Below are 10,515 nucleotides of genomic sequence, written 5' to 3' on the forward strand. Positions count from 1 at the left end.
GAGTTCTCCAAAATGCTGCTCTTGGAAGAAAGGGGGATCTATAAGGACAACATGACAGGCAGATTAGGCTTCTGCAATGAGAGAAGGAAATAGGGGGAAATCAACCCTCCCCCTTCCCTTTTCTGCTGATGGAAGCTGGATCCAACCCATGAACTCTGCCATGACTTCCACATCTACTAGAGTTTGAGCATCAGGAGCCATTCCCTTCCACCCACCGAACATTCTGTGGAGCAGAGGACAAATAAATATGGCTGTTTTGCACCCACCTCTCTCCTTTGTAAATACCTTCACAGTGTATACCTTTTGTCTGCTATGAGGCTCTTGCATCCACAGTTATGATCAAAGCTGCAAGTATTTCACTTTCCCTTCTAAAGTCACTGTTAAACGGACAAGAAGATCCTTTCCAGGCCAGGTATCGACACCTTGCTAAACAAGGATAGCAAAGTATTTTTTTAAAGTGTGTCTTATACTGTGCATTTAATGTTTGAGGTACTATCGTGAAAATGTATGTATTTCTGACTGTTCTTGAAGATACTAACCAAAGTGCGCTGTTAATTATCTCACCATAGTTATGAATATGAGACAGGAAGAGAATCTGCACTGGAAATGATTGCTTCAATCTTTGAGATGTTTCCTCAGGTAATACTGCATTTAAACCCACGCATGTGGAATTTAATACTTGACCTACTTAGGAGTCATTCCTGTTGAGCTTGGTAAAAGTTACAACTGAGTAAACGTGTAAGGTTCATAGGCTGTGAGGGGGGTGAGGGGATTTGGTTAATCGGCTGCATGTAATAAGAATAATTCTTTATTAAACCATACATGTATCCAACCATCCAGCCCTCTCAGCTCATTAGCAGTGGATGAGAGTTTATATTCTCAAGCCCAGATCCCTGGCTTGATACCTTTGGCTCATGAGCTGTGAGTAGCAGCCTCCTCTGTTTCTTCTTCAACCAAGGCAGGCAACTCCATACTACAGCCCATAATCATTTATGGCTGCAGTCTTGGGAACACTTCCTTGGATCCCACTGAACTTGGTGAAATTCATTTCTAAGTTCTGGTGTCATTGCCAGAGACTGGCCACCCAAAGATCACTGATACCATCTGTGAGAGAAGGTGTTAACATTTCCCCCCCTCCCCTGCATCTCCGTTTATGCCCTCATTTCCAGTGTTTTTCTACCCTTCAGGGCTTATTGCATCAGTATTGTGGACTGTTCTTTGTGCCGCTTTGTATGATGATAGTCAATGACGACTCGACCAAGTGTAAGAAGATGGCGGCCCTGGCAATCAAATCTCTGCTTTGCAAGATCACCCCTGAGAAAAGAGATCTGATGTTCTCACTAGTTGCCTCATGGTTCAAGAGTGAGAAGGTACCTTTTTTTTTTTGGCTTCCTTTTCACTTACCAGAGGCAATAATGTCAGCTCAGGTTTTCAGCCTGCTTTTTGTTTGCCCACCTAAGTGAATGAGCAGCTGCTGCTTCTTCTGGCTGCCTTATTCTCCCAGCAGCCATCACTGTTCACTCAGGCTGGCACATGAACAGCCATTGCTGCCTGCCCTTTGTCTAGCTGAGAAGGAGAAGGAGGGAGAAGAGAGGAGGAGCCATCACCCTGTCCAGTGGCAGCCCTATTGGTGTGAGGGGGCAGAGGAGGAGTGGGAAGGCCCAGTGCTTTTTTTTTTGGGGGGGGGGAGTCACCAGTATAATTGCCCAGAAGAGAGGGGGAATGGTTGTGATGGTGGGACAGCAGCAGGCACTCCCAAGGCTACGGGACCTTGTTTGGGTTGATGAGGGCATTGGCTTTTCCATTGTCCTGGTTGCCAACAGTAATGGCAAACCCCAGGAATAACGAAGTACTGGCCTATGGCTGGGGTGGCAGATGGACCCTCCCTGCCTTGGCCAAGTCCTCTTAAACCCTCCGAGTGCTGCACCTCTCTTAAGTCCTCTACCTCACCCTTGGTGCAAAGAAAAATGCCGAATTTGTAAAGCCAGGAGTCTCGTCTCTGCTCTTTCTGTCTTCTTAACCTGGCATTGCATACAATAGTTTGCTTTCTCTGTAAGTTTCGTAAGAGATTCAGCCTGCCAGACAATTACAGTTTGTTTGAGTAGCTTCTGTACTTTTGGGAGGAGTCCTTGAACAAAAGTAGTTCCTAATTCCTGTGGGGCATTTGTAGCTGGGTCCACTATTTGAGACTGTCGTTCAAAAACCTTTGTAAGACGTTCCAGAAGATTAATCTTTGCTTTGTTTACAAGCATTAATTTTAGTGCAATCTGTTCTCTTAGGGCAAATTTTAAGCACCACCAATTTTTGTCTCGCTTCTGGAAGTTGATCAGAGGGAATAGGTTGTCCTGGCCGGGCAGCTTTTTCTTTTAACTGTTTCAACTTACCTAAGGCAAGAATAATTCTCAGCAGTTGTTCACAGTCCTGCCGGTTAGGACTGTAACAACTGAACACCACTGCCAACTCCCTTAAGGATTTCATGTCAGGGAGGAAATTACATGAAGCAGAAAGGAATGCTGAAGGTGGAGATGTTCTGTTCTGTTGGAGGGTTGCTAAATGGAATAGATTCTATTTTAGATTTTGGTAAGACTAAAATGTAACTGATTATAATCAGGATAATCATATTTGCTGACCATCGAAATGTCAATGATATGTGAGAAGGAGATATTTCAGAAAGAACTAAAGAAAATTTTGCAGTCTTTTTGTACTCAGCTATATAGGGAAGAGCAAATACCAAAGGAAAAACCAAAGGAATATATACAAAAACAGAATCTCCCTATATTATCTGAAGAGAATAGGAAATATCTTAATGACCCCATCACGATAATGGAAATCACAGAAGCTATACAAAAGCAAAATATGGGGAAAGCACCGGGCCCGGATGGGATACCTGCAGAATACTATAAAGTGCTAGAAGATATTATCCTTTTAGCATACAAGGATATGATTGCAACAGATACGGAAGGGTTTTTTTTGCCTGAATCTTGGATGGAAGCAACTATTTCATTGATACATAAAGAAGAAACAGATCCAAAAGAAGTTAAGAGTTATCAACCTACATCCTTGCTCAACTGTGATTATAAAATTTTCGCGTCAGTCTTTGCCACAAGATTGAAAAAAGTATTATTAGAACTTATACATCAAGACCAAACAGGATTTCTACTGAAAAGGCAATCAAGGAACAATGTTAGAATGTTGTTGTAGATTTTCTGGGCTGTATGGCCGTGGTCTTGGCACTGTAGTACCTGACATTTCGCCAGTAGCTGTGACTGGTATCCTCAGAGGTGTAACACAGAAAGATGGAGTACTCTCTGTGTCAATGTGAGAAGAAAAATGGTAGGCAGGTAATTTATATCTACTTCCTGAAAACTTTGACAAAAATCAAAGACATTTTATAATTCATGTAGTAACGGCAGCTAGAATTTTATCTGCATCTTATTGGCAACTTCTGTCAATACCTTCTGAACATGATCTGTTGGGAAAGATTATGGAAAGTGTGGAAATGCACAAATTGACTTCAATGTTGAAAGGGCAAATGGAAGAAGACTTTGTTGGATTATGCACTTCATTTTATAATTGGATAAGAGAGAAATATAAGGATATGAACTGTAATATCGTAATGTTAAGAAGCTTTGGTGAAGTCTTAAACCTCGCAGTCTATCTCTGATTAATTTGAAATGACAAGTAGAGGAAAGTTACATGCAGAAAATTATTACTTTGATTCTTTCCCCTGCGTCTTCCCCTTTTCCCTTTCCCATCCCTGTGTATCCTTAAAATTTATCAAAAAGGCTGCATAGAATGAACTCTCAGTATGATCCTCTGTGTTGGAAAAATTGTGGATCTCTTGGAACGTATTTACACTGCTGGTGGGAATGCCCAGTCATTCAGCAATTTTGGAAGGACATATTCTTCCGAATCAACAACATTACGCAACAAATGCTCCCTGTCACTCTAGAGCTCTCTTTGCTCAATCTCTAGGATTCATCAGTTGGAAATGACTCCAAAAAGATACTTGCCTCCATTCTTTTGGCAGCAGCCAGGCTCACGATTGCAGCAAATTGGAAATCTCCATCTCCTCCTACTATGACATCCTGGTATGACAAGATTTGGGACCAGTTTGTGATGAATAAAATTTCTAATATAGTAGATCAAATACAAAACAGCTCCAGTAAAACTTATGAAAAATTTGTACGTACCTGGTTCCCAGTACTTGACTTCATGACAGAACACAACGTGCTGCCCTTTAGGACGAGCTATCACACATGGCTTCACTTTTGACTCCACTCTGACCTCCGCCCTGCTGCCGAGACTCCTCTTGTTGTATAGAGTAGCAGACTCCCAAACTTGTGGTATTTTGAACCTGACTCCAGTCAGTGGGATTTATAGTTCAAAAGTCGTTTTTATATATGGGAACGGATCTGATATTAAATTATTATGTTAGTATGTTATAACTGTTGATGTATGTTGAAAACTTTGGGGGTGATTAACTGGCTGGTTTTTTAATTTTGGACTCTCAGGACTTTTGTATACTGTTTTGCAGTTATTGTACATGTTATAAGCTATACTTGACCTTAATGAACATTTAAAAATAAAAATAAAATAAAAATGTATTTTGAAAAAAGAAATGTCAATGATATGTGAATGTAATTGCCTCATGTATAATGACTGTAACCAATAAGATTTCAAGATGTGTATTATTGGAACAATCAGCTGTGTAGTGAATATGTATAAATTAGAAACAGTCAAAGGGTAAGATCAGAACAGAATATAGCTGCTAGCAACTTCTCCTGCAATTGCTGATTAATAAACAAATCTTTTCAGACATAAACCAACTGAAGTTATTCAACAGCCTTAAAAACTGCTTAGTAATACCAACCTGACATGCAGCCCTGGTTGCCGCAGCGGGGAACTGTAACTCTCCCTTGTCTGACTTGGTCTTAGATGAATCACCACACATATTCCCACACACACACATACCAATATTAAATCGTGCTAGCTGGGAGTTCTGTGTGGTTTTTTTAAATCCTCCACTAACGCAATATTGTCTTTATTGACAGAGTGTGCACAAGAGGCTAGCTGCTCACACTAGTGGTGTGTTTGCTGAAGCCGAAGGAGTGGAATTTGAAAAAAGGCTTGGAATGCTTCTCCCAGTTATCGAGAGAGAAATACATCCTTCGAATTTTGAAGATGTAAGTCATTTAACCAGCAGTGACCTTTGTAGGAAAAAGAGGCGGAAAGCTGAAGTGAAACTAAGAAACTGAAGCCCAGTGAGTGGGATTTATTACTTTGGCTGACTGACTAAAGTAAGAACTGCCCATCTGTTCCTGAAAGGAAGCCACTAAAACAGTCTAACAAAGTATTCCATTACATGTCATCTTTCAGAGAAGTACTTCTGTAGAACAACTAAAGTACATGCATTTTTTCATGAAACTAAGACTAGATTTGAGTTCCCTTGACAGATGTCACCCATGCATAACTTTTCCAAAACTGATTATGGGAAATTAGGAGGGAAGATGATGTATGTCTTTTTCTCAGTATACCTACATCCATTTGCATCTTTAGGATTGCAGCTTAAGTAACATTTGTCTCCACGTGGCAACCTCTCTAAACCTCAGATTCTCGACTTATCATTTCTTAGTAATGTTTTCTGTGTTTTAAAGGTTAGAGATGAGGCCGAAGAAAAGGCTGCAGACCGATTGCTGTTCAGTTTCCTTAACTTGTTCATTAAACTGATCAAGGAGTGCAACATTCTTGAATTAAATAAACATAATGAGATTCTGAACAACATTTGGGGTAAGCGTCAAAAGTTCCCGTTGTAGTATAACTGTTGGGATTATTAGCACAAAGTATATTTCTTGAGAAGTTACTGTTTGCTTGGACAGAAACCTTGCTGCATAAAAATACTTTCTGTTTGCAGTCTCGTGTGCAAATGGTTACAATTTAAATGCATCCCATTTCTCCCCTTTTTGCAGGACATGTCCAATCCCATTTATGGTTTCCTCACAGTTGGGTGTGGCTGACCTGTTCTCAGATTTTTGGGTTGTTGTTTGCTGCCCACAAGCCAGAAGAACTTGTCAGTAAATGGACCAAAAGAAATCTGGAAAAGAGCCAAGGGGCTGCTGGGAGGCCATCCGCCATCAATTTCTTAGCAGGAGAACTAGACACAAAGGTCAGCATTAGCTCTCCTTAAGTGTCCTTTCTTATATGCTGCAATTTTCAGTCTCCCAGTAGGTGGGAGAAACAGACATTCATTTCCAGGTCATTTGCCTTGTGAAGATTTCTCACTGTGTGTTAACCTTTTCTGCTTCGGAGGGAAGGTTAGACATGCAGCGAGGCCAACACATTTCATTACAGTATTCCTGTATTCTGCCATTCAGCAGTGATTGTGAGAAGCAATACATTTCTCTTGTGTTACAATCTCATATGAAACTGCCTTATACGGAATCAGACTACTGGACCATTAAGGTCAGTGTTGTCTACTCTGGCAGTTTTTCTTCAGCATCCTAGGTAGAGGTCTTCCACATCATATACTACCTGATCCTTGCACCTAGAGACACTGGGTCTTGAACTTGAGACCTTCTGCATGCCAAGCTGATGCTCTACTACTGAGTCATCCCCCCTCCCCTGTGTCTTGTATGCTTGGGAAGGAACATCACTCTCTTTTCTCCTTACAGATGAAAACACTTGCTTTGGCTTTCTGCCACCAGCTGAAGTCCAGATTTCTGGATCCATCTCTTGGAGAACAGGTGAAGATTTAAGTAGTTTACTGTGTATTCCAAAATGGGTTGAAATAATCCCAAATTGACAGAGACAGCTTCTGGTCAGAGAAGATTCATGTTGTACCTCCAGTGGCGGTAATAATAGAATAGTAAACTAAACATTTGATCATTTCCTGCCTTTTATTTGTACACCAAAAAACCTGTTCCCTGAGGTAGGCCAGTTCATCTTGTCTAATATTAAAACTGGCCTTGTGTGTAAGAGAGAGCACTGGCACAGGGACATAGTGTTGACAAATATACCCACATTCAGTGACAAGTTTAAGCATTGACCTGGCCCCACTGGTGGACCTCCTGATGGTACCTGGTATTTTTGGCCACTGTGTGACAGAGTTTTGGACTGGTTGGGCCTTTGGCCTGATCCAACATCGGTATCTCTTATGTTCTTATGACCTAGTGTCAGATAGGGTCTGAGCCGGGTAATGAGTACTCCACTATAGGGGTCAGTACAGACACTTGCTGGGAAGCTTGTACTATACTAAGGGCTGCCTGATACTTAGTATAGTACTATCTGATAAAGCCTCCCCCTTTTCAGTCCACCTTCAGCTGTTAGAGAGATTGGTTCTTGTGCCTGACCACAAGACATGGCTGATGTCCTGTGGATGTTTAATTAGGCCTGGTCTTTTGTTGATATTCTAGAAAAGGTCAGTCTGACTCTTTCTCCCTTTCCATTTAAGGTTGTAAAGAATTTACTGTTTGTAGCCAAGGTACTGTACCTTCTGGTTCCTGATCCAGACAAAGACGATGGAATGAATGAGGAAGTCGTCTGTGAAACAGAGAGTCAAGATGCTTTTGTGGGTGAAGATGAGAATGAAACTTCAGCTATGGAGGAAAGAGAAGATGAAGAAGAGAAAAGCAGGCCAGCCACTTTATTGTGGGTGATGAAGAGACTCTCTGTAATGGCAAAACGGGAAGCTGCATATTCACCCAAGGACCCTTTAAAGGTTTGTATGTTTCTCATTCAGGGAACAATTATACTTGCAGCCTTGCAGTTGTCCAGTTATCTACACTCCTGTACCTACAAGTTCAAAGACTAGTGCAAGTAAGCAAATGTACAGCAAATGCACAGCAAGTCACCAGTTTAAATGAAACAAGGTCCATCCATTTATTTAGACTGTGTAGTGATTCTCCCTCTCTCCTAGTCCCATGTACAATTAAGGGCAGAGATGGACCTCCTGAGAGCAGCTGAGTGGGTGGTGTGGAGCACAGGAGGGGGGGGGGCAGCCTAATCACTCCACCTTCCCCCCGTTACTTTTCCATTTTACATGGTTCCATCCCAGAGCTGCTTTTCCTTTCAAAAGGCCATTGAGGTTCTGTTGTATGTATTTGACCTAAATGACATAATGAGGCATTTACAGGATTGTTTTGCTTTCAGAAGCAGTCTCTTGACAGATGATGTTTGTCTTTCCAGAGGACATGCATCTTTAAGTTCCTTGGTGCCATTGCAGTTGATCTTGGCAAAGACAGAGTGAAACCGTACCTCCCCACAATCATAGCCCCTCTTTACAGAGAGCTCAGCAGCACCTATGCAGAGCAAGGTAAGCACTGCTTTCACTTGCAAATGTTTCTCAAGACACTTTTTTACAACGGGCAGCTTTTGAGTGGTGAGGCCTGGCAAAGTGTTTTAAAATAAGGTGGAAGCATCTGCCTTGCATAGTGGGGTCCAGAAACCTCCTCGTCATTTTTCTGTGTAGAAAGGACACGGAGTTAACTTTTGTGAGCATTCCGTAACAATATCTGGTCAGTTGTATTGTTTAGAAACCCTCATTCAACTCAAATACTTGAAGCCAATCTTTATATAAAATGTTAATTTCTGTTCTCATTTAATTGGCCCTTTGGTCTTTGCTTTTCTTTAAAAAAACCCAAAAAAAAACCCTCTTCATACTTCGAAGTGTAACTGTTTGCCTTGTATTCATTAATGGAGTGCCAGTTACATGTTTGGTAGAAATGTGTAAAACAGGCAGTGGAGCAGTTTGCCTATCACCTGATCCAACAAGCATAAAAACAGAGCCTTGTTCCCAGGAAGCTGTTTATTTGTAATGGGAAATAGCAGCATCCAGTTCTTTTGGGCTGATTTGCATACATACATGATTGCTCCTTGGAATAATTGCAACATTGTGCTAACTACCTGTGAGTGGGCTGTTGCAGACAGAATTTACCTGTAATATCGGTCATTTCTGCATTCACACTTTCAGCTTTTAGTTATCTACTTTATATCAAAATCATGTCAATCTTTAATAGATCCAACTCTGAAGAACCTGTCCCAGGAAATCATAGAACTACTGAAGAAACTAGTTGGGCTGGAGCCCTTTTCAGTTGCATTTGCTTCTGTGCAAAAACAGGCCAGTCAAAAGAGAGCTGTTCGGAAGAAACAGAGAGCCCTGGAGGTCAGTATGGGTAAATGAACTGGAGTCCATCTGCTTAGAAATAAAGTTTCTCTCTTGCTATGAAAATTTGTAGTTAAATTGCATCACTTCAGAACACTTATGAAAAGTGATTTATTTTTTTTTTGGTCTTTTGTATAGGCTGTGTGTAATCCTGACATTGCTGCCAAGAAGAAGTTGAAGAGACACAAGAATAAAATTGAAGCAAAGAAGAGAAAAATAGAATTCCTGCGGCCTGGTTACAAAGCCAAAAGACCAAGAAGCCACGCATTAAAAGACTTGGCAATGGTGGAGTGAAATACCATTGCTAGAGAATAATGTATTATAAACGTGTGTTTCTTTCATGGCAGGCATACTGCACAGAGACAAAAAACTTGCAGCGATAACGTAGGTAGATGATGCAGTTGTAAAATATTGTAAAATTATAGGTTCTGATCACCGTGTATAGAAGACTGATGTTCTGTATATACAAAATAACATAACTATGGATTATTAAATGTTTTTGCAATCTGTATAATTCTGTTTAGCTGATACATTTAGGGAACAACTTCATTTCAGTGACACATCTATTTAAGGGTGACTTCAGATTTCACTATATTGATAATGAAAGTGTGCTAATGCATATTTTTAAGAACTCAGATGGAGACCTAAGTATAACTGCTTTGAGCACTAAGAAATCCCCCCCCCCCCCCGGTCCCTCATTCCAGACCATTTTAGGATCCAGAAGGTGGGAGGCACCTTTCTGTCCTTAAGTTCTGGGAATCAGCTCTGCACTCCTTTCACTAGAGGGCACTCTACTTACTTCAGCTTCTCCACCCAGGTGGTGGTGGGGAGATGTTGCCAATTAAACTAGAATGCTAGCTGGATACTTCTCGCAAAGGCTACAAGGGAACTAGAGCTTATCCCTTCTGTTAACCAGTCAGCCACAGGATAACCTAAATCAACTTTTCTAAGGACAAAAACCATCCGCCTTCACCACCCCTTTACTTGGGAGTATTTTGGAAAAGTCACCCACAGGCATAAGAACATAAGAGAAGCCAATGTTGGATCAGGCCAATGGCCGATCCAGTCCAACACTCTGTTTCACAGTGGCCAAAAATACCAGGTGCCATCAGGAGGTCCACCAGTGGGGCCAGGACACTAGAAGCCCTCCCACTGTTGCCCCCCCCCCCGGCACCAAGAATACAGAGCATCACTTGCCCCAGACTGAAAGTTACTATCTATACCTAGTGGCTAATAGCCACTGATGGACCTCTGCTCTATATGCTTATCTAATTCCCTCTTGAGCCAGTCCATGCTTGTGACCGCCACCACCTCCTGTGGCAGTGAATTCCATGTGTTAATCACTCTTTGGGTGA

At 41.5% G+C, this 10,515-nt stretch overlaps 1 protein-coding gene across 1 annotated transcript in view; it reads left to right on the forward strand.

Moving 5' to 3' along the window:
• UTP20 (UTP20 small subunit processome component) overlaps nt 1-9,592 on the forward strand; it is an 82,442-nt gene extending 72,850 nt beyond the window's left edge. Inside the window, exons 53-62 of the mRNA XM_015421304.1 lie at nt 570-639; nt 1,188-1,370; nt 5,055-5,186; nt 5,658-5,790; nt 5,970-6,166; nt 6,672-6,743; nt 7,451-7,717; nt 8,185-8,311; nt 9,015-9,160; nt 9,299-9,592. Of these exons, the coding sequence (XP_015276790.1) occupies nt 570-639; nt 1,188-1,370; nt 5,055-5,186; nt 5,658-5,790; nt 5,970-6,166; nt 6,672-6,743; nt 7,451-7,717; nt 8,185-8,311; nt 9,015-9,160; nt 9,299-9,454 (1,483 nt within the window). The 3' untranslated portion in view covers nt 9,455-9,592. The remainder of the gene's footprint in view (nt 1-569; nt 640-1,187; nt 1,371-5,054; nt 5,187-5,657; nt 5,791-5,969; nt 6,167-6,671; nt 6,744-7,450; nt 7,718-8,184; nt 8,312-9,014; nt 9,161-9,298) is intronic.
• The last annotated feature ends 923 nt before the right edge of the window (nt 9,593-10,515 follow it).

The sequence above is a fragment of the Gekko japonicus genome, unplaced genomic scaffold (assembly GCF_001447785.1).
Source record: "Gekko japonicus isolate JY-2015 unplaced genomic scaffold, Gekko_japonicus_V1.1 scaffold443, whole genome shotgun sequence".
Lineage (NCBI taxonomy): Eukaryota > Metazoa > Chordata > Lepidosauria > Squamata > Gekkonidae > Gekko > Gekko japonicus.